The sequence below is a fragment of the Amblyomma mixtum genome, unplaced genomic scaffold, assembly GCF_055824585.1.
Source record: "Amblyomma mixtum isolate Tamu unplaced genomic scaffold, ASM5582458v1 scaffold_46, whole genome shotgun sequence".
Lineage (NCBI taxonomy): Eukaryota > Metazoa > Arthropoda > Arachnida > Ixodida > Ixodidae > Amblyomma > Amblyomma mixtum.
This window is the reverse complement of record NW_028317743.1, coordinates 103,683-127,833: the sequence shown is the minus strand read 5'-3', so window position 1 is coordinate 127,833 and position 24,151 is coordinate 103,683. Positions and strand designations below refer to the sequence as shown.

General features: G+C 48.5%; 2 protein-coding genes across 2 annotated transcripts; both read left to right on the top strand.

Moving 5' to 3' along the window:
- The first annotated feature begins 638 nt into the window (after positions 1-638).
- LOC149324362 (uncharacterized) lies at positions 639-8,123 on the top strand. The gene is made up of 2 exons (XM_089565574.1): positions 639-1,939; positions 7,937-8,123. The coding sequence occupies exons 1-2, from the start codon at positions 639-641 to the stop codon at positions 8,121-8,123; spliced, it is 1,488 nt and encodes a 495-aa protein (XP_089421700.1).
- Positions 8,124-8,549: 426 nt separating this feature from the next.
- Positions 8,550-9,243, top strand: LOC149324361 (uncharacterized). The gene is made up of 2 exons (XM_089565579.1): positions 8,550-9,087; positions 9,137-9,243. The coding sequence occupies exons 1-2, from the start codon at positions 8,556-8,558 to the stop codon at positions 9,241-9,243; spliced, it is 639 nt and encodes a 212-aa protein (XP_089421705.1). The 5' UTR covers positions 8,550-8,555.
- The last annotated feature ends 14,908 nt before the right edge of the window (positions 9,244-24,151 follow it).

Genomic DNA, 24,151 nt, shown 5'->3' with positions numbered 1-24,151 from the left:
CGACCCATTCTCTGGCTTGCGACCAGCGAAAGCTGGGCACCGAACGCCCAAAAACCTCTTGTCACTTGGTGGCTGGTCTCCGCTGAGCTTGCCACGCTGAGTCGAGGGCATCTCCTTTGAGTCCGAGACCGCTACCCCCACACGCTCTAAGGGTGTCTGGGAGCTTCCCACTTAAAAGTGCGCGAAGTGTGGGTGACAATATATTCTGGCGTCCGCGACAGGACGTTTGGTGTTGCAAGCACAGAGAACGGAGAAAGAGTCGGAAGGAGTTTACGAATCGTAAACGAGTGTTAACAGCAGAGCGATATTGTGAGGTGCCGCGCCGAAGCGGTTAGTGAGGTTCACCGTGGAGAGGTACTCGTTGCCTTGAGTACAGAGTTCGGCCTCCAACTATCAATTTAAAGGAGCTTGTAGAGGTGGGCACCCAGATGGGGTTGTCTGGAGCTGGACTGCGTAAATGGGTGGACCAGGAAAGAGAGAAGGCCGAAAAAGAGAGAGAGAGGGCTCGGGAAGAAGCCGAAAAAGAGAGAGAGAGGGCTCGGGAAGAAGCCGAAAAAGAGAGAGAGAGAATTGAAAAGGAAAGGCAGAAGGCTCGAGAAGAAGCCGAGAAAGAGAAAGAGAGAGAATTTGAACGCGAAATGAAGCTGCTTGCCGCGAAGCTGGAACTGCAACGTGGTGCAAATCATTCAGCTGTAGTTCAGAGCACTAGAGAGGAAGGTAGCAGCGTGCGTATAGATGCCAGCAGGTTGCTTCCAAGATTTGATGAAAGAAGGGACGATCTGGACGCATTCCTCAAGCAATTCGAAGGGATCGCGGTGAGCCAGAATTGGTCAGACAGTGAATGCGCTACCGTTCTTAGCACTTGTCTGAGCGGTGAGGCACTAAGTGTATTCGGGCGACTGTCTCCTGAAGACGCAGCAAGTTATAGCAAGGTGAAAGCCGCTCTGCTTAAACGATTCCGACTCACCACCGAGGGATTTCGGAACAAATTCCGGACAGGAAAGCCCACAGACGGAGAAACGGCTACCCAATATGTGGCGCGATTAAGCCACTATTTTGATCGGTGGACGGAACTGTCGGAAATCGCACAGGAGTACAGTGCACTCCGCGAACTGCTGATCAAGGAACAATTCCAGAGCAGTTGTCACCCGAACCTGGCGCTATACCTCAAGGAGAGAAGGGCCAAGGCCCTCTCTGAAATGCTAGAACTTGCCGACCAATTTCTTGAAGCCCAAGGAGGAACTAACCTGAGTAAAGTTAAGAATGCAAATTCTGAAAGCGCAGAGAAATCCGACAGCCGCGATACTCGATCCAGCCCAAAGCCTCCACCGAAGTGCTACCTGTGTAATAAGACAGGCCACTACGCATCTAACTGCCGCAACAGCGCTGCGAACGGTAGCCCGACAGCTTGTTTTAAGTGCGGCCAGAAGGGACACAAAGCCGCGGCTTGTTCCAGCCCGGGCAAGTCCGCTTCCCAGGTATCGTGCGTGCAGGCCTCCTCAGGTGACCACCTGGAGGAAGAAGACGAAAACGGCTTTGTCGAGCTGAAGAATGGCAAGAAGGTGCCCGTCGTGAACGCCGTAGTGAACGCGCGACCCGAAGCCGGAATGCACAGGATGCCTGTCTCGGAAGGGAAAGTAGGGCCGCGAAGAATTTCAGTGCTGCGAGACACAGGAAGCAGCGCGGTCATCATAAAGCGAGGCTTGGTGCGAGATAAGGATCTCACTGGAGCAAAGAGCCTTGTGCGGCTAGTAGACGGATCCTTTAAGCGCTTACCAGAAGCTAGAGTACAGGTGCAGACTCCCTACTACAGCGGTAAACTGACTGCACTTTTCATGGAACGCCCCATATACGACCTCATATTGGGTAACATCAAGGGGGCAAAATTTCCCAAGGACCCAGACGGTCGCCGCGAGGGAGAAAAATGCGAATCCTGCACGTCAGAGCATCGCAGTGATCGACAGGAAAAAAAGCGGCGAAGGAAGCGCGAGCGAGCTAGCGCAAGAAAGGAAGAAATAAAAGAATCCCCCAAGAAGGAAGAACGGCAAAATGTAGCACAGGAACGTTCCGCGCAAGAGACACCCTCTTCGCAAGAAACATGCTCGAACAAAGCAAACAGCTACGAGAAGCTGGAGGATAAGCCAGCAAGTGGCCGCAGCGGAGCACGAATGCCGAAGGAAGGAAGGAAAAGCCAAAGAAGGACACGTGGAAACAACGTGTCTAGAATTTCTGCTAAGTTCAGCGTAATGCAGGCTTTAGAAACGATTCTAGTGCTGATCGGCACCTTGCTTCGGCTGTTTTCCTGCCGCACTGTCGAATTCGGGAAGGAGACCAGGAGTGTGTTCACACCGGTTCTTATCGTGAGCCTCTGCGTTATGATGCAAGTGCCTTGGAACATGTCGATTGTCTTGTTCGCGTGTGCATGCCGCCCCGAAAACTTTTTGTATGCTTGGGATATGAAAGAATTTCCCAGGGCAGAAAGCCAAGAGGCAGACATTGACAGAGCGAAAGAGTCGCGTAGGAAGGAGAGCCAGGAGTGCTCCCCAATTCTAGAACAGGGCCAGCCTGTTCGGCCTGAACCCAGTAAGACGAAATTGGGAGTATAGGCGGAAGTGTGCCACATACTTGTGTGCCTCCTGTATGCAATGTTGTGTTAATGCACTGCCCAAACGCAGCGTGTTTTTATGGGGATTATGAACATTGCATTGAGTTTTGTATGTGAAAACATCGTAGTATTGATGTATGTATTTTCACATGCAGTTTGTGAGCGCATGCATGTGCGCGCGAATTTTACCGCCGAAACGCGGCGTGCTTTGAAGTGTTGTGAAGTTTGGAGTGCACTCTGTCTATTGCACTGTGTTATGTATCTTAAAGCATCAAGTATTGATGTATGTATTTTGGCATTCGCCACTGACTTTGTGAGCGCATGCATGTGCGCGCGAATTTTGTGGTTTGTGAATATTGTTACACAATATTCTTAAAGGAAGGGGCAGTGTCACAAAATTCGGCGCATTTTAGGAACAAACAAAGAAAAACCGCCGCGCGCACGGCGTCTCGCCGGCGCGAGCCCGACGGGGGAGAGCGAAAGCCCCCGCCGAGCGCGTGCCTCTCTCTCCACCGCCGCGGCGTGCGCCGAGGAAATGAGTCATCCCCGCCGATTATTCTCGAACATGCGAGTCGGTTCTACAGCTGACGGGGGGGAACAGGGGGAAGCCTTGCGTGCGCTAAGACATGTCCCCCTCCTCTGCACTCGGGCGTCGGCGACGCCGCCACGACGGCGCCACGCTAAAACACGCTGGAACCTTCGCGAAACGACTCCTGACTCTGACCAATGGGGACGCGCGGCCAGTGAGAAGAGAGAACGGAGACAGCACTGCAAATGCTGCGTGTATGTGCGCGCCTACTTTGGCGCGTACAACGAACAGACGGGAGAGCGAGCCTATAAAAGAAGGCGTCGACCGCTGTCAATTAGTCCGGACCGCCGTTTAAGCTTCATCGAAGCGCGCCCGTTCGACTCCCGGGGAAACACCACTCGGCCAGCATCGGACCAACGAGGCAACGGTCGCCAGTCTGCGGGACGGCATCGTCGTGGAACTCCGGTCGTCGGACTGCCGCAGTGCCCGGTGAACAAATTGTGTTTTGTTTGTTTACCTCTCTCTCTTGTGTTAGTGCACTTTAGGTGCAATATTGCCTTTGAATTGTATTCTCTCTCGAGTTTAACTTTGCACTAGTTGCATTGTGTTGCTAATCACTTTCTCTTTGTACTAGTGTTTGTGAAACCCTCTGTATCGTCTCAATTGCTGTATAAACTTTGTTTTGTTTTGTGAACCTTTGGCTCCGACCCATTCTCTGGCTTGCGACCAGCTTTCGCTGGTCGCAAGCCAGCAACCCGCGTCTTTCGGGTCAGCGGCCGAGCGGCGTAACCACTGAGCCACCGCGGCGGGGTGGTGAAGGTAAGAGGTCAGTACGGCATAAAAATCACTTGTATTTTTAGACAAGTATGACATTGCGTGCAAAAAGTAATGCTCTTCTGTAATAGTCATGAAACCTTTTCTGGTCAATTTTATTCCTGCGTTTTGGCCTACCACTGCGAGCATTCAAATTCAAAATACAAGTATCATGATCCGAGAACTGCAGCTGGAAGCCTTTAGAGGTGTAACGCAGCGAACTACTCCCAAAAGTGACTGAAAAACTGATGATAGCTGAAGGAGCTTTGGAAAGAAAATAAGCAGTTTTAACGTTAGGACAAAAATGTAATAGCGTACAGTAGGGAACAGACGGGTGTGAGTGGTAGCATAGTTGAGATCAACAAGAAGAAAAGGACCTGAGTTGGATATGGAACATAGAGAACCAATAATCTGCGGGGTTTCAGAAACATCTATATCAGATTAAAATGAAAGAGAAAGGTTCAGGTAAGTAATTGAGGCTTGGATATCAGCAGCGATATGGATATTCATGCAGGCTTGATGCAGGGCGGATTGGAGATATAAAGAGACTTCTGTCCAGCAGTCAACATAAGCTTGCTGACGTTGATGATTATGATTATTTATTTGAATCATAGAAGTATAATACACCTGATTATAAGGAGTAACAGTTATAAATTAGCATTTCTTTTTGACGCAATATTTCATACTGAAAACCTGTAATCGTTTGTTACCTTTCTTATCACCTTATTCGTATTGCATATTTATTTATACGTCACGATATCACTTCCATTGGAATTAGTTCACTTTTAGCTCGAGTGCTTTCATTTAAATGCTAAGGTCGCTGATCATGATTTGTTGGACCTTTGGTCAACTGTTTCTGCCTACATTTAGGATTTCTCTGCGTTCAATTAAAATTCGCTCTTTCTGAGTATCATGGCATTCATTAAACATTCCTTCGGCATTATAAGCTGCGTGTGTCATCTTTATTTTTGGTTTACTGTGTAATGTTTTCCTGCTTGGAAGGTACAACCACTCAACCTATAAATGGCTTTTGTTGGCCTCAATGCTTATACCTCTCTCTTTAGCTGCAATTAATATTGCCCTTAATAAACATTTACATAATATGGTTATAGGTGCACAGGCCACAAAGTAAGCATAGCAGGTTAGGATGCTAGAATGCCAGTGCGCATATGTTTCATGAGAGAAGCTTAACAGGCTTGTTTCTTTCGTTTGTAAATCTAGAGCAACGCCCACGTACTCGGGAACTTCGTTATCGATAAGTTCGACGTCTCTCACGTTTTCGGTTTTTCTTTCGCCTAAACAGGCGTTCTTTCAGACCCTACGCAGTGCCCAGAACGCATGGTAAAATTCTGCTCTCAGCGCAACATGCACTGCGTCAGAAGAAAACATAGAGCATCATGCGTTGGTAGGTCAGGATATTCCCTCCTAGACAAAGGCAATTTAGTCATTCCTTATTGACCCTATTTGTTTCTATCTTTCAACAGCGTCACAACCGCAACGTCGTACCTGTTATGGCCATAAGTGCCCGCTAAGCTGGGCGCAGAACGTAGCACTAGAATGGAATGAACTGATGGGATTCGTATTAATTATGTATCTGCTATGCCTCAACTGCGTATGTGTGGCTGTGACTGTGCATACAGCATATTGTATTGCAAACAGTACAAAAAAGTGCATTTCCATCAGAGATGTAAGATTACACACACAAAAGCGCGAAGAAATTATAACACCAAAGCAAGCCAGAAAGGGTCATTAAATTATTGCATCATCAACAATAAAGCACTTGGTGCGTGAACAGACGCGGCGTAGTTTAAGGTTTGTAGTAGTGGGCTTACACTTCGTCTGATGCAGTTTAAAGAGGTGAAAAGTAATTGATGAACGTAGCACTAAGGCGTAGCAACTATTTGCATTGCTGCGCATTAACGCGTAGCAAAAACCAGGGGAGTCAGCCGCGGTGGCTCAATGCTGGCCGCGGCGGCCACGTTTCGATGAAGGAGAAACGCGTAAGACACCCGTGGTCTGTGCGAAATCAGCGGCATTAGAAACACCCAGATGGTGTAAATTAAGCAGCAGTCTTCCACTACGGCTCCTCTATGTATCTCTTCCTTCGCTCACGGCGCGGTTAAACTGTCCACCGAACTGTCTTCGAATCTGTCAGTCTTGTCGCCATTGGGAGCATAAGAGGGGTCGCACACAGCTTCCGCCCTCAAGGTTCGATCACGTTTCTACGTGGTACTCGCGGTAACACAGGTCATACTACGTCCGCTGCTATGAACGAGGGTGGCGCTGGTGAACACTCTCAAGGTTAACTTACACTACACATAAATACCTCCGAAAGGAGAAAATTGGACAGCCGTTTCCATAGCTCAGTTTGTAGAGCACCGGACGTGGTATTGTCACGGTGGTAATCAGCGGCTGAGGGTCAACAGCGGCGTAGCCCAGACGTGCGCTTCCAGGTGCACTTTCACACACACACACACACACACTTCCTCTTCTTCTGGAAAGGCGCTTCTGTCTGCACGAGCGCTGGCGTCATTAGCCCCCTCCACCGAAGGCATCGACCCGATGCCGCCACGAACACAGGAATGGTCTCGAGAAAATCTAGTGCGCCCTTTCGTAGTAGGGCTTCAGGCGAACGACGTGGACCACCTCAGGGCGGGGGTGGCGGCGAGATTGTTGAGGTTCATGGGGGATGACTTCATAGTTCAGGGCTCCAAGGCGTCGCACAATTCGGTAAGGACCGAAATAGCGGCGCAAGAGCTTTTCACTTGGGCCTTGTCGTCGGATTGGGGACCAAACCCAGACAAGATCACCCGGGAGGTATTCAACAAGCCGCCTCCGTAAGTTGTAGCGTTGCGCGCCCTGGCTCTGTTGGTCTTGAATACGAAGCCGTGCGAGTCGGCGGGCAGCTTCTGCGCGTTGTAAGAAGGATGCAACGTCCTAATATGGGTGGTCGTCGTCATTGGGCAGCATGGCATCGAGTGTTGTCGTCACCTGACGGCCATAAACGAGGCTAAAGGGTGTCATGTTGGTGGTTTCTTGCACGGCTGTATTATACGCGAACGTGACATAGGGCAGGACGTCGTCCCAGGTCTTATGTTCCACGTCCACGTACATGGAAAGCATGTCTGCAAGCGTCTTGTTTAGACGTTCCGGCAGTCCGTTAGTTTGGGGATGATTTGGTAGCAGCGGCAGCGCAGTACGGACGCAACTGAGCTTTGCTCTCAATTTTGCAGAACGTACTCCTGTGCAAGGAACCCTTCCGCCTCAACTGAAGAAAATCTGGACCACCATTCTCTGGACTGCAACTGTTGTGCCAATCCGCTCCTGTCTCCAGCGGTTACAAGTGAAGGCCAAATTGGGAGTGACATCACCTTCTTGCAAGCGACGCCACCGCCAACTGATAATCAACGAGGGGCGTAGCCCGTCATTTGGCAGCAGCGGCAGCGCAGTACGGACGCAACTGAGCTTTGCTCTCAATTTTGCAGAACGTACTCCTGTGCAAGGAACCCTTCCGCCTCAACTGAAGAAAATATGGACCACCATTCTCTGGACTGCAACTGTTGTGCCAATCCGCTCCTGCCTCCAGCGGTTACAAGTGAAGGCCAAATTGGGAGCGACATCACCTTCTTGCAAGCGACGCCACCGCCCACTGATAATCAACGAGGGGCGTAGCCCGTCATTTGGCAGCAGCGGCAGCGCAGTACGGACGCAACTGAGCTTTGCTCTCAATTTTGCAGAACGTACTCCTGTGCAAGGAACCCTTCCGCCTCAACTGAAGAAAATATGGACCACCATTCTCTGGACTGCAACTGTTGTGCCAATCCGCTCCTGTCTCCAGCGGTTACAAGTGAAGGCCAAATTGGGAGCGACATCACTTTCTTGCAAGCGACGCCACCGCCAACTGATAATCAACGAGGGGCGTTGCCCGTCATTTGGCAGCAGCGGCAGCGCAGTACGGACGCAACTGAGCTTTGCTCTCAATTTTGCAGAACGTACTCCTGTGCAAGGAACCCTTCCGCCTCAACTGAAGAAAATCTGGACCACCATTCTCTGGACTGCAACTGTTGTGCCAATCCGCTCCTGTCTCCAGCGGTTACAAGTGAAGGCCAAATTGGGAGCGACATCACCTTCTTGCAAGTGACGCCACCGCCAACTGATAATCAACGAGGGGCGTAGCCCGTCATTTGGCAGCAGCGGCAGCGCGGTACGGACTCAAGTGAGCTTTACTCTCAATTTTGCAGGTTGGTGGCTTTTTTTGCCTTTAAGTACCTTGCTCTCTGCCGCTGCTGCCAGAAGTTGTCCCTATGTTAAACAGTGTCTGTTCTAGATAGCCGTGTCCCAGTTGCGTTGTTGTGCGTGCAGACGAGAATTTGACGAGGATGACATTCAACTCGGATGCTGTGAGTGCAAATTTCTTTCATTTGGATGAATGCTCCAATCTAACTGAAGGAACATACAACGCGAAAAAAAAAGCTAAAGAAGGCATGGAAATGGAAATGTTGCACTTGTAAAGGTGATAAGGCTAAAAATGAGACCTCAGAGTTAGCTGCTGAAGGACAAAAAATTGAAAAAACCATAGCGGAACACCTAATCTCACTGGAACGAAAAATGGATGCAATCCTAGCATCGCCTAGCAAAGTAGAAGGCTTGGAAAGTTCAGTGCAGATGCTGTCAGATAAGTTTGACGAATTCCAGACAAGGCTACTTACTCAAGAAAATTTGACAAAAGATCTGACGAAAAGAGTGAATGAACTCGAGAAAAAGTGCCCTAGTAAAGACTTTACTGAAATCAAACAAGACCTAGATAATCTCGAATTCCGCAGCCGGCGCCTAAACCTTGAAATACATGGCATCCCCGCTAGCGAAAACGAAGATCTTTTGAAGAAAGTGAACGAAGTAGCACTGAAACTTAAAGTGCCGCCGGTGACCCGAAACGACATCACAAATGTACACAGACTACGTGCGAAAGCAGGCAAGACGCCCGGCGTGATTTTCCTGTTTCAGTCCCAAGAAATACGTGATAACTGGCTGTCAAACAAGGAGTTGAATGACGTAACTGATAACACATATATCTGCGAGGACATGACCAGGCACTCCCGCAACCTCCTTACCACAGCAAAGGAATGGGCAGCCGTTTCAGGCTATAAGTTTGTATGGCACCACAGCAAAGGAATGGGCAGCCGTTTCAGGCTATGAGTTTGTATGGCACGTCAACGGCAAAGTCCTAGTGAGGCGCGCAAGCGGTGAAAGCGCGATTGTTATCCGCGAGAAGGAAGACCTTGACCGCCTCACATGATGTAATAGCTGGATGCATTGCAATCCTTGGCTATTCTAATTTGAAATGTTGTTTTCAGTTTCTGAGTTTTCTCAAGATGTTCCGCAGTTAAGTAAGAACTGTAAACTGTCGGCGTTTCACCTAAATGCGAGAAGTTTACGTAACAAGTTTGATGAAATTCAGATACTCCTGTCTGCCATGAATCATTCTTTTGATTTTATTTGTTTCACCGAAACATGGCTCTCATCCGAGGAGGAATATCTGCCACTTGATGGATACGACTGTGTCTTAGCATCTCGTTCAGAAAAGCGGGGCGGAGGTGTGTGTATATATGTCCGCTCTGATTTGCAGTATAAAATAGTTCCTGAATTTACGGTAATAGATGAGAGTCATGAATGTATAGCCATAGAGTGCTCAGATATATTGTTTTCTGTTGTATACAGACCCCCATGTGCTTATTTCAAAGATTTTTTATCCTTTACAGAAAGGTTGCTAGAAAAAAGCTCTCAACTAAATCTTCAAATTGTTATGGTTGGTGATTTTAACATCAATGTATCCGCTGGCAACCCAATGTACAAAAATTTCAAAGAAATTTTAGACGCATATATGTGCTGCAATGTAATCAGTGTACCAACAAGAGTAACATTGACCACGGAAACGACACTTGACCTCTGTATCACGAGTTTTGATTTTGAGGATGTCAAAGCGGGTGCTTTAAAATCAGATATAAGTGACCATTTCCCAATATTTTGTTTTCTACCTGGGAATCCACCAACTCGATCAAATGAAGAGCTTTGGAACGTGGAAAAGTTTGTACACCTTGTGTCAAATTTTGATTGGAATGACGTATTAGTTGAAATTGAACCCAATAAGTCTTACAATGTGTTCATATCATCCTTTATGTCCCTTTACGAGCAGTGTTTCCCCCTCAAGCTTAAAAAAAAGCGCAGGAAACTGCGGAAACCATGGATAACTATGGAACTGTGCGAGAGGATGAAATCTCGTGACAACCTCTTCCAAAGATTTTTAAACACTATAGATGCAAATGATCTCCGTGATTATAAAAAAGCACGCAATAAACTGAATAAGGACATGAAGAAAGCTAAATCTGAGTACTATATAAACAAATTCCTTAGTACTGCCAGCAATTCCAGACTTATGTGGGAGACATTTAGAGAATTAGTAAATAATAAACCAAGCACCAAGAAGATCATTTTACATAAGCTTGGTGCCTCTGATAAAGAGATCTCAAACTTCTTCAACAAACATTTTCTCACAGTAGGTTCCTCTTCTGATGTCCCCCTTGCCATACCCTGTGAACATTATATTGCCAATAACTGCTGCTCGACTCTTTTTTTGGCCCCAACAGACCAATATGAAGTGCAGGGAATAATTTTGTCCATGAAAGATAATTCAGCTTCGGGCCCCGACGACATAAAGCCAAAACCATTAAAAGCAGTGAGTGGTATTGCAGCAGTCCCATTAGCCCACATCTGTAACCTTATCATGAGAACAGGCGAGTTTCCAAGCAAAATGAAGTTAGCAAGAGTCACAGCCATTCATAAAGGAGGATCTTTTGATGATTTAAATAACTACAGGCCTATATCAATCCACTCTGTCTTCTCTAAGATAGCAGAGCATATCATTAACAATAGGGTAAGCGGTTTTCTAAGTACACACAACATAATAACGAAGGAGCAATATGGGATCTGCAAAAATAGGTCGGTGGAAACAGCCCTTCTTGGAATTAAAGAAGAAATTCTTGATAACAGAAAAGAAACTGTTCACACTAGGTATCTTTTTAGACTTCCGAAAGGCGTTTGATTGCATACAGCATGAACTTCTTTTGCGTAAACTCCCCTATTACTGGATCCGAGGTGTAGCACTTGCTCTAATAAAGAGCTATTTAACTTCCAGATCACAATTCACAATAATAAATAAAGTCGAATCGGAGATGGAAACTATTCAATATGGAGTACCCCAGGGGTCTGTTATTGGACCTGTATTATTTCTGCTATACAATAATGATATTGTTAACATTCAAGGGCACAAAAAAATGGTTTTGTACGCACACGATACAAACGTCTTTTTCTCAGGAAATAACATACATGAAATATGCGCGGAAGCTAATAGTTGGCTTAGAAATTTAAATACATGGTTAAACTCAAATAGGATGCAACTGAATACGACAAAAACAAAATATTTATTGTTTAGGTCGAAAGGACCAACACATTTTCCACCCTTACCTATAGAACTTCAGGGAGTATCCATTCAACACACATCAACGATCCGATTCCTAGGAATCGTGTTCCATGAAAACCTGTCATGGACACCTCATGTCCAGCAGATATAGCTAGACCAGTTGGTTTACTGAATAAAATAAGATCATTTCTCCCGTCTGGGGTTAAACGTAAAATATATTATGCACTTGTCCACTCGCGTCTCATTTATTGCTCTCTGGTGTGGTCAACGACAACCGAGACAAATATGAAATACCTAGTAGTAGTAGTAGTAGTAGTAGTAGTAGTAGTAGAAGACGTTTATTCGGGCAAAATTTACAGGCCGAGCATGTCGACCGCCTGGGCGACCAAAAGTCGCTGTTCTTCCTCCCCTTCAGCGCCAAGCCAGTCGAGCCAGGTGGTGATGGATAAAGAACGTGGGGGGTAGGAACCCGACTGCTGAGCAGCCGGGCAATAGAAGAGGCAATGGGCAAGGTCCGCATAGATACAGGGGCAGTTGGGACAGGAAGGGTCCGATCGATAGCGATAGAGAAAGAGGCGAGACGGGGTGATGATTGCATTCATTTGAACGTGCCGAAGAAGGCGAGCCTCCGGCACTGTGAGTGATGGATGAGGGGGAGGGTAAAGGCGTTTGTCGATGCGGAGCTCGAGGTAGACCTCTTTTATGGTGCGGCGAAGGGTGAGTCTCCCACCGTCCTCCGAGGGCTTGGGCCAGGGGATCAACGGTGCCCGGAAAAGTGTCACGGGCGAGCTGATGAGCCAGCTCATTGCCCTCAATCCCTGAATGCCCAGGGACCCAGCGGAGGAAAACGATGGAAGGCTGCAATGCGGAGACCGCTCGTTCGACCTCCTGTTGAAGAGAAGGGGTTAGGGTGCGTTTCTGTATGTGGTGTATAGCGGCTTGTGAGTCTGAATAGACTGTGTACTCTTGAAGAGAGGGAAGGAGGGCAAATGACTGGAGGGCATGCGCAATGGCGAGGACCTCGAGGGACAATGCATCCGGAGGGCGTAGAAACGGCCCGCTGGTGTGAGTTTCAGGAGCGGGGAGGTGGGGGTGGTACAGGGCGTAGCCGCAGGAACCTCAAGGAGCCACGAAGGAGGCATCCGTGTAAGCTACACCCTGGGTATCAAAGAGAGGGGAATGGTGCTGTGCGGCCGCATGACGACGGCCGGCGTGCAGAACGGGGGACATGTTGGACGGAAGGGGGAGGATCCGAAGATTGGGAGCCGGGGTGGGAATAGGAGAGGTAAACAGGGCGCAGGGAATGGGCGAGATACCCGCTTGAGTCAGTAATCACTGACCCTGACGGGTAAGAGAAAGCCGGGCAATCTGCGAGTCATGATGGAGAGAGAGCAGAGAACGGAGAGGATGAAAGAGGCCTGTTGCAAAGATCTTTGCAGTAGAGGTAGTGATAGGGAGGTTGAGAGCTGCCTTGTAGAGGCCCACAAGGGCAGTCTCAAGAGCGTTAAGTTGAGTCTGATTGAAGGAAACGTAGGGTGCAAAGTACAAGACCTTGTTGAGGGCCAGCGCGCGGGCAACTCGGCACGCATGAGCCTCGTGGAGACCTGAGCGCCGAGTGACCACGCGCCGCAGGAGGTGAGTTACGGAGTGGCAGGTGGTGACAGCACGGTGGAGGGCTTGTGAAATACCTATTATCATTACAAAAACGAGCTATGCGGGCCATTGGAAACGTGCCCTACACGGAAAGCACTGCCCCATATTTTATCAGATATAGCATTCTTCAGGTAAAACAATTGATTAAACAAAAACTATCTCTGGAAGCGCTACGCCAATACTGTGCAGATACACCGAAATTTCAAGAAAACTATCAAGCTAAACAGTCCCCGTATGAACTAAGACAGAGCGAAATAGTTAGGGCCAGATCACGTACAAACTATGGCTTACAGAGGTTATCGTCGCAAATACCACAACTCTTCAACAAATACCCTGACATATTAAACTTAATAAGTTCTGTTGTGTCTCCTGTTCAATTGAAAAAGCAAGTTAAAGCAATATTTTTATCTGAGCAGGAGGTGCATGGGTTAAACTCCTGAGCCAACTCTTGGTGCTATTAATCTGTATTATGTTGTATTATCATCGTGTACTATAGGTCATATTCCATTACTTATGCACACTGGATTGCATTTCACATTATCAATTTTTGTTTGGTGAAACATTTTTGTTTTTTGTTTACTGATAAACTTGATGCAGTACATAAGAAAATGTTTTTGTATTATTACAGTTCAAATAAGTCATTTTCCTTTTCTAAGACGGTGTGTATCTGTATATTTCTGTATTCTGTATTGATGTGTTTTACTTTGGTCTGCTTATGATGTGTAATCATATGTACACTTGTGCTGCTTGTGCTGTCAGGAGGGCATAGCCTAGTAAGGCCCCATCAGGGCCTTTTGCTATTGCCTCCTGAACCAATTTGTACCAAATTGTCTCAAATAAAAAGAAAGAAAGAAGTCGTCCTACGGTGACTGGTGTGACTAAAAACTAGAATATGGTGCACGAGCTCAGAGGAGAAGGCAGCCCCTCTGTCCGTAATCAAAACTTGTGGAGCACGATGACGTAAGACGATTTGATGCACAAAGAACTGGGCTACTTCGAGGGCGGTGCTACTCGGAAGGGATGCTGTCTCGGCATAACGCGTGAAATAATCAGTGGCTACTATTATCCACCTTTTTCCAGAGCCTGACGTAGGGAAGGGTCCCAGCAAGTCCATGCCGACTTGTTGAAATGCTTGCGAAGGCGGCTGAATGGGCTTAAGGAATCCGGCTGGCTTCACGGGCGGAACCTTACGGCGCTGGCAATCCCGGCAAGTGCGGACGTAGTGTGCAACGTCATGACCCAGGCGCGGCCAGTGGTACTTCTCTTGAATTCTGGCTTGTGTTCTAGTAACCCTAAGGTGGCCGGAAGCTGGTTCGTCATGGCAGGCGTGAAGGATTTCATTCTGTAGAGACACGGGGACGACCAGCAAGTACGGCCTAATGTTGGCAGCGAATTTCTTCTTAAAGAGAACACCGTTACGTATGCAGAGAGACGACAAAGCGCGCCTGAAGGCTTTAGGAACTCGGCTGCTGGCTCCTTCAAGATAACGAATGACGTCGCGAAGATCGGGGTCGGCGCGTTGATGCTCGGAGAAATCGTTGGTATGTATTGCACTCAGGAATAATTTTTCGTCGTGAGCAGCGTCATCCGGAGCTGGTTGCACTGGAGCACGAGATAAACAATCTGCGTCTGCATGTGTGTGACCGGATTTGTAAATGACGGTGATATGGAACTCTTGAAGTCGAAGGCTGCATCTAGCTAGGCGGCCGGAAGGATCCTTGAGATTGGTCAGCCAGCAGAGGGCGTGATGATCGGTCACCACTTTGAAGGATCGACCATAAAGGTATGGTCTGAACTTGGAAACTGCCCACACGATGGCGAGGCACTCTTTTTCAGAGGCAGAGTAGTTGACTTCTGTCTAGGAGAGTGCACGGCTGGCATAGGCGATGACACGTTCTTGGTCTCGGTGAACTTGAACAAGGACAGCACCCAAACCAACGTTGCTCGCATCGGTGTGTACCCGTGTGTCAGCAAGCTCATCAAAGTGCGCCAGCACGGGGGGTGACTGTAGGCGGCGTTGAAGCTCTTGAAACGCCTTCTGCTGCGGAGGTTCCCACTTGAACGGTACATGCGCTTTTGTCAGGTCAGTAAGCGGTGAAGCAATTTTAGAGAAATTCTCCACGAAGCGGCGGTAATATGCGCCTAACCCGAAGAAGCGACGAACTTCCTTTTGGTCACGCGGCGGAGGAAAATTGGCAATGGCGAATGTTTTTTCAGGATCCGGAAGGACCCCTTCTTGGTTGACGACATGGCCTAAAAACTTTAACTCTTCGTAAGCAAAATGGCATTTTTCGGCTTTTAGAGTAAGGCGTGATGATATTATTGCCTGTAAGACCTCCTCGAGGCGACGAAGGTGCTCCTCGAAAGACGGCGCAAAAACGATGACGTCGTCCAGGTAGACCAGATAAGTTTGCCACTTCAAATCAGCAAGAACGGTGTCTATGAGCCTTTGGAAAGTCGCGGATGCCGAACAAAGACCAAATGGCATCACCTGAAACCCGTCTGGAGTGAAGAATGCTGTCTTTTTGCGGTCTCTTTCGTCGACCTCAATTTGCCAATATCCAGACTTCAAATCCATGGAAGAAAAATATCTGGTGTTGCATAAGCGATCCAAGGGGTCGTCAGTTCTGGGCAGCGGATGCACGTCCTTTTTAGTAATGTTGTTTAACCGACGGTAGTCAACGCAGAATCGTAAGGTGCCGTCCTTCTTCACAAGCACTACAGGTGCCGCCCACGGGCTCCTAGAAGGGCGAATAACGTCGTTTGCGAGCATATCTTTCACCTGTGTGCTAATAGCCTCACGTTCTTTGGTAGACACTCGATAAGGTGACTGTCGGAGTGGCGGAACAATTTCTTCTGTAATAATGCGATGTGTGGCAAGATGCGTCCGCCCGACGCGTGGCAAGGACGCGAAGGCACCACGGAAGCGATTGTTCCCGCACTTTGTCTCGCTGGTCGAGCGGGAGGGTTGGGTTAATGTCGTACTTAACACCAGCAAGTCCGTCGGGCTCAGTTGTTGAAGCAGTTGTCGAACTGTGCACACACCTATTGTCACTAAGAGCGTCAATATACGCCACAGTCGTCCCCTTGTTAAAGCGTTGGTGTTCGTTGCTGAAGTTGGTGAGAAGAACGTTGACCTTGCTATCTTCAAGGAAGACAACCGCTCTGGCGACGGAAATTGCTGTGTCCAGTAGCAACAGCTGCTTACCTTCGACGACACCCTCAATTTGCCGTATGTGCTTTTTGCCAACGGTTACCATCACACTGGAACGTGTAGGGACGGTCGCGTGTTCGTCCAGAATGTGCAGCGCCACTGGGAGAACACTATCCACGGATATGGCATTCTCGGTCGAGAAGTTGACGGACTGCTATTGCAGATCAATAACTGCACCGTTTTCGGTCAGAAATTCTATACCGAGTATGACGTCCCGGGAGCACTCGGCTAACACTACGAACGTTGCCAAGAATGTTTGGCCTTGCATGGTTACCCTCGACGTGCACGTTCCCGTAGGTATAATTAAATGTCCCCCTGCAGTACGCATCTGTGGACCGTCCCAAGCAGTTGTGACCTTTTTTAGTGCCGCGGCGAATTGTCCACTAAGTACTGATTAATCCGCACCAGTATCCACCAGCGCGGTTACATCGGCGCCGTCAACCGAAATCTCCAAGTCGGCAGTTGTTGGTGTCTTCCTTTGGGGATGTCGAGGCATTCGGTCTCGGCTGCGGTGCGTCGAAGGAGTTCGGCATGGAGGAAAGGCGTCGTGGCCATGGAGGGATGCGTCAGGACATCGGCTAGTTTTAGAAGTACGTGGGCTCAAGAATTGTCGGTGCGGCTATGAAATTCGGCGTTGGCTGAGAACTGTCTTGTGGCGATGGAGGGTCTTGTATAATCCGTCGTTGAGCAGCCGCACCTCCAGAGGCTGCTGCATCTAGTTTCCCCTACGGGGACTCTGAGACTCTCCTCGTCCTGGGGAACTGTAGCGACGCGGTGATAGAGATCGAGAGAAACGGCGTTGTACGGAGTCCGCTTGCGAGATATAGTCCGCAATCTCCTGCGGTCGTTCTCCATACATTGGACGAGGACAACCGACGGGGAATCCTCGAAGGCCCATCTCCTTGTATGGGCACCGACGATAAACATGTCCAGCCTCACCGCAATGGTAGCACAGCGGCTGATTGTCTGGCGCTCTCCAGACGTACGTTCTGAGGCGTCCTAGCCGCTGTGGAGAATTCGACGGGGGCGGTGGAGTTCGTGTAGCGGCGGAGGCAGGTGTGTCGTAACGTCGATTCGGCTGGGATGGAATAAAACGGCGTCTGACGGCGGCGTAGCTGAGATTCGGGGGCTGAGGCTGCACAGGGCCGGGAACAGGTAGTGCGGTACAAGTACCTAGCGCTCGTTGCACCTCCTCACAGACAACGTCAGCAAATGTGCTAGGCTGAGCCTTTTCCTTGTCCTCAAAGAGCTTCGCCAGTTCCTCCCTCACGATACATCGAATCATCTTACGTAAGGAGTCTGCAGAATTCACCGTGGTGCCCTCCACAGTGGCGGTGACCATCGATGCGGTCGTACGGTCGTACTGCCGGGCCCTGATGTCAAGGGACTTTTCGATGGTGCTCGCCTCCTTTACGAAGTCAGCTGCAGTGACTGGAGGACTTCGAACCAGGCCGGCGAACAGCTGCTCCTTGACACCTTTCATAAGGAAGCTCACCTTCCTCTCCTCCGACATGCTTGGGTCCGCACGCCGGAAGAGCCTCTTCATTTCCTCCACTTTCACCGTCACATTCTCGCTGGAGAGTTGATGTCTGGCCTTTTAAAGCAAGTCAGCCTTCTCTTTGCGCAACGTGCTGTCTTTGAAGGCTTGGAGGAACTCCGTTTTGAACGTGTCCAAGGTTCCAAGGCCAGATTCATTGTTCAGAAACTAGGTCCTCGCGTAGTCTTCAAGGGCGAAATAAACATGCCGCATCTTGCAGTCTGCGCTCCAACCATTGTAGATGGCCACCCGGTCATACTGCTCCAGCCAGTCTTCGGCGTCCTCGTGTGGTTGACCGTGGAAATGGAGTGGCTCTCGTTGGTAGTGGAGCAGGACCGGCGACACTGTAGCGGAAGGATTCATTGTTGTAGCCCCTGCCCTCCGTGTACAATGAAAAGCAGGGAGCAGCCCAAATTCGGGAGGTAAACCTTGTAATCGGCGACTGCTCTGGTGGACTGGCGTGTCTACCTCCGGTATTTCTCCGGGGCTTGAATTGCGGCTTGAAGGGGGCGTACGGTGCATTAACGACGAACCCAGCACCACCACCAGATGCCACGGCGGTAATCAGCTGCTGAGAGTCAACAGCGGCGTAGCCCAGACGTGCGCTTCCAAATGCCCTTTCACACACACACACACTTCCTCTTCTTCTGGAAAGGCGCTTCCGTCTGCACGAGCGCTGGCGTCAATATTCGGAGGTGAGGGGTACAGACCCCTCGCGGAAGGATAAAACCACAGTAAATGAATAGGCAAGATTTTGAAAGCAATTAATAACAATCACGTCACTTTAGCCTTACGGTTGCAGAACAAAGGAGTACAGCTTTGAGAACCTACGCACTTGGAAAAAGCGTGATGACGCTTAAGATTTGCTTTTCACAGAAGAAAGCGCTAACCTTTGATTTCGCATAATTACATAATTCCAAATTCACATATTTTAACACCCTCATGTACGCATCAGTACATGTCTGCGAGACTCTTCAGTAAGTAAATGAGAACAACGAATTCTATGGGTCCACCATTATTCAGCTTGAAACAAGGAGACTTTAAGACCTATAAATAGCGTGCTCGTCTCGTGGTCAAGTGGTCCTGGGTGCTTTCCGAACTAAGTCACCCGACTTTACTTTACATCGCGATTGCTTTGCTTATTATAAGTAGGGCAAACAAGGGAAGGGGAATGATATCATTATTATAAATAGGTGATTTTAAGACGCTTGAAACCGATGAAAATGCTCTAGGATCAAAGTATCTGACATTTTTATTTCTTTGCTTCCTTGGGGTTTTTCGTGCTAACACAACAATGAAAACACCGATGCCGTGTTTTCTGCGAAACGAAGCCCTGAAGGTTATTACCGACTTAAAATTGGCCGACGATTACAGCAGTAGATAATGCAAAATTTGAGCGCAACCGTTAAAGCCTTTCAACGAGCGTCAATCGCACACGGAATACAGCAGCGTAGCTTGCTCTCGGATTCTGCGGCGCACCTCTTCTCGGCCGGGGCTTTCCACGGCAGCCGCCGGAAAGGAAGCATGGGCGATTCCGTCATACTCGCTGTACCCTCCCTTGCTTCCTCCTCAATCGTTCGCCTAGTGCCGCCTTAGCGTCTTCCTTCACTTTCCTTCTGACACCTCTGCCTTCCTCCTCCGCTTTCCTCCTAATGCTCCAGACGTGCTTTGCTCCTTCGCTTTCTTCCTCGTATTGCCGTCTCTATAGCCTTACTCTCATCCTTCGCTGTGCTTCTCCTTTCGTGTAATCGCTGAAGCCTTATTTACGCGATAGCTTTACAAGCTCCCTGACCCAGAAAATCCGCCGTCGGCGTTGTCGGCGTTGTGAGTGAACAATCAGGAGCATTACTCTGGCAGGTGGCGCCCATAGAGCAACCTAGCGGGCAGGTGCGCCACCTAAGTGAAGCGAATTTGCGGCATCATCACAAGCTGCCCAGCGGACTGTATGCAAACTGCCCACCCTGGCAGGTGGCAAATAAATTAATGATTGGTAGCTCGGGAAGAGCAACCTGGCGCCGCAAATGCCCGCCGCTGGGAACACCTGCCATCGTAGGGCAGAGTCCTTTGCCCTGCAGTGGGCGTAATCAGGCTGATGATGATGATGATCGATGTTGCATTTTTGCAAAATGGAGCTAAATTTGTTGGGACATAGCACCGACGATAATCGCTGTTCTAAAAATTCCGAACATGGCTAATACTAAACGCGGGCTAAAAATCTTTAATTGTAATCAGTTCCCTAACTGTGATGATTAAAAAGTTAAATATCAGAAATTCGTCAAAGCAAATCGTAAATTGCCTCGAAAAGCCTGTTTCTGGACATTGCTTAGCCTTCCCTTAAACACATGATATATCGCTTTAAAAGCATTCCAGACCCCCAACGAATGACTTTACAATGTTGTGGTCTGTCCACGAGGGTCCAAGGGCGTCATCTGGAAAGCTGAACGCTATATTCAAATAGAGCGCCACCTACAGACATCTCACGGCTTTAGTTTTCTGTTTTATTTCTTTGCGAGAACCTGCAAACCGTTAAGTTCAGTCCTGTGCCAGCCTGCATGCCACTGTCGCCGGCTTGTCTGCTTGTCACCGCAACGTGACAATAGTCCTGTAAATTAATAACCCAAATGTTGCATACGACTATAAGATAGCAGAATTTATGTGTAAAAATGAGTGTCACTTCCTTTCACAGCGCATAAGCGGCCGTAAAGCAGCGCTCAAGTACGAAAGGCGGGCGAGGATTTAACGAGTTGTGCCGGATCATCTGGAATTCGCCAGTCTGCGTAGCTGAGCATTGAACTCTCACCTCACTCAGTCGTTGTGGCTTCCAGTTCTTTGCGCTACCAACAAAATAAAGATATCTTACAGTGATAATGTACAAAATAGCAGTAATAAAACATTTGGAAGCACTCGATGAAGACTGGTGTCACTTACTGAACATCATCAAATTTGTTGCTCATCAGAGGATGCTGAGCTCCCTTCGCGTCCTCTCGGTTGCTGTGCATATCTTTTTATATTCACTTCGTTTCGTATAAATGTACATCCACCATCGAAAGTTTACAGGACACGCGAGTTGCAAAAAAAAAAAAACTTAGAGGGCTTCTTAACCTCATTCGCAAAGAAGAAAACGCGATAGTATTTAGGTTGCCTGCTATGGTGTGTCAGTAAGTGTCTCGTGTTCTTTCGGTTTTGCCACTGAAACTCCGGCTGGAACTTGTTCCATTGCGCTTATATGCTATGCAATAGTGTCCTTACAGATTGTTCTAGTACCTACCCTACTGAAAATCCGGTATGAATTTTAAACCGGAACCGCATACCGGGTTATTGTACAGGATTTGCGATACCGGATTACCGGAATATCCTGTATAAAACAGGACAGTCCTGTATAATACAGGACTCTCCTGTTTTGTACAGGATACTCCGGTAATCCGGTATCGCAAATCCTGTACAATAACCCGGTATGCGGTTCCGGTTTAAAATTCAGACCGGCATACAGGACAGTCCTGTATTCTACAGGCTAGGCCCGTATTATGCAGGAGGGCGCTGTATTACAGAAAAAAGGCAGGAATAAAATGCTTCAAATATATCCCATTTGGACTAAATCTGCCCAAAAACTGGGGCCATAAGTGTACATGTCAAATGCTGCAACATACAGAGCCTCAAACTGGTAATCTGCGATTATCAGCGACTCGTATTGCAGTCGATGTGCAATTATGTTATTTGCTCCCAGCTTTTACCAAGTATTGGTAGCTTGGTGAGTATTATAATGCATCAAAAACTCCAAAAGATGTTTATTTTTTCGCATGTCTTGAACCAGCTCACTGGGGTAATAATTTAACTCTTCGAGACGATCTACCGGCGCTGGGGTCTCTACAGGGTGCTGGTCAATGAAGTAGTCAAAAGCACCTGCAGAAAAGAAAATATGATTGGTAGTGCATAATGTCCCCAGCTTATCATTTAATTGGGCACTGACACAACATAATGCATTGAGCACTGTGACATGCAACTTACGGCCAATGGCTTGTAGCTTTTCAGGGGTCTTTGGCTTTCTGCCCACTGTGGAGGCTTCTGACTTCAGGTTGCGATGGCAAGCTTGCCCTGTAACGCTCCTTTCCAGGAGTTGTGGAGTCGTCCAAAGGCTGCGTCCTTGCAGAAACGCGAATCTTTGGGTGCCACCATAACTGCTACCCACGTTGCCGAAGGAATAAAAACTCCATTCCCGAGGTGGACCTGTATGCAATAATTACAAACGCATACCCCAGTAGCACAAACCATGCTCTGAATTGCGGGCCCTCGTTGGCCCAGACAAGCCACAGACAAGCCAGGCGTCTCAAGACGCCAGGCCCTGAGCATTGGCAATGCTCAGTATCGTGAATGCACCTCACGCCTTCCATATTTGAATCAATAATGTATTGCAAATCTGCGTCGTAACATTGTTGGTGTGTAAACAGGTTGCTCGGACGATTCCGGTGCTTGCGTGGTCATCCTCCATTATTTAGCGCACATACCGCAGCATCGATGCGATGCGTGATGTTTTTTCAAGGTCTTAAGCCGCTCCCCCTCAGGACGCTTATCGCTGATTGCTCTCGCACGTATACACGATATGCCTCTATAAAGAAAGAATACAAACCATAAAACTAATTTTAGTCGTGTTATCATGAAGGACAAGCAATTTCGGTATGTAGCTGAAAGAAAATTTTGAGCTATTTCGTCCCTCTACGCTGTGCAATCCACAAATTGCTAGTTAAAAAGACACTGGACAGTTAGAACGTTTCTGTTGACGCCGAGCATATAACCGAGACGGAGGCAGTACTTAAAAATCAGGGTGATTTGGAATGCGTACTTACGTCCTAGCAGCACGACGTCGCCGTCATAAAATCCGCCTTCACCGCCGTGGCCTCCACCGGTCAAATGTCTGTAAATGTCACGGTTCACCACTCACGTCCTTCGGAGCGAAGTCATTCAACACTGAGAGAAGGACGATAGGGTTCCACCATATTTGCACTGGAGGTACGCATGGAAGGCGATGCCATCTTCGATCGTGGATTGATCAAGCAACACGATGAAAGGCACAAAAAACTGTATAGCACAAATTCAACGAGGACTAGCGACTGCCAGCGTGTTTTCGCAGCTACCTTCATCCCTTGACACTCAACCCAACCGCAGGAAAGAAAAACCTGTTCCAAACAAACGCGACCGGACACAGTGAACAACAAGTAGAATCGGAGCCCCCTCTCCACTTCATGGAGCGTCGCGGGGAATGTGGTAGGGAGGGCGGCTTAAAATGTTCTGTAGTGGGCTGTGAGTGAGTGCCTCCTCGCCATTTCGGGGAAGGGGGCTGGGAGGGACAGGACAGACACAAAGGAGACCTCGGGGAAGGAACAAAGGCAGACAGAAAAAACAGGGTTGAGCAGGTTTTTTTTTTTTTTAGAGTGGACCCAGGAAAAGCAAAGAAGGCGGTGGTGAGAGGAAAGAAAAAAAAACTTGAAAAAAAAAGTGCGCAAAGACAGGTTACTCGTGCGACGTTTCTACGGGAGTTTGTTTTTTTTTGTTTTCTCTAGCACTGTACCTTTTCACTAGCTAACCTTTTCTTGTTCGTCGATAGAAATGTTCTCGGCGATTTGTGATTAGTATCTCTTCCTGATAGAGTGAAGGTTGGGGCCGCTCGCGATGGCGCTTGGACAAGTTGAGTTATCAATGGGCAATCACTTGACGAAGAAGAAGTGCAAAGAATTCCTGCACGAAAACCAAGAATTTTCTTTCTTCATCGATGCGTCGCTACAGACTGCCGCTAGCGAACAGGTGCTGCAATCAACGCGACAGTAACAAACCTTTTGGAGCCTCTGGCGCAGTCACCGGAGGCTCGCCATGTTTATCAGCCAGTCGTGAAGTTCTGCACTGTGAAATCCAGAGTAATCTGCGCAGGACTTAGGAAGGCTGCTGGCGGATGTATACTAGCCGTTTGCCCGCACACAGCCGCCCTGGCTTTGTCAGGGTGCTGCACGGGAAGCCAAAATGGCGGTTGCCCGCAAAACCCCTTCATGCAGCCCCCGCCTTTCATGAACAAACTGCATGTTTTGCCACTGAGAAGCTCACGCTTAGCCATTTTCTTTTCCTAGCGCTTTCAACAAAACCGTGTATGTGTTGATTATCGCACTTATGCGCACGCTGACCATCCCCCCCCCCTTCCCCTAAAAAACATCTGCTGGCGTACAACAGTCAATCTGCAGACCAAGCACCAAAACCGCAGCACATATCGCTCTGAATACAGGCTGGTATGTCCGGTTTGAGCTCCGTACCGGACTGTTTGTCCGGTTTGAGCTCCGTAC

Bases quoted from the DNA above. Each gene is read 5' to 3' on its own strand.
- LOC149324361 (XM_089565579.1), top strand. From the start codon at position 8,556: ATGGATGCAATCCTAGCATCGCCTAGCAAAGTAGAAGGCTTGGAAAGT. The intron at 9,088-9,136 runs GCTATAAGTTTG...CAGCCGTTTCAG, and splicing joins GGAATGGGCAGCCGTTTCAG to GCTATGAGTTTGTATGGCAC.
- LOC149324362 (XM_089565574.1), top strand. From the start codon at position 639: ATGAAGCTGCTTGCCGCGAAGCTGGAACTGCAACGTGGTGCAAATCAT. The intron at 1,940-7,936 runs GTCAGAGCATCG...TCAATTTTGCAG, and splicing joins GAAAAATGCGAATCCTGCAC to AACGTACTCCTGTGCAAGGA.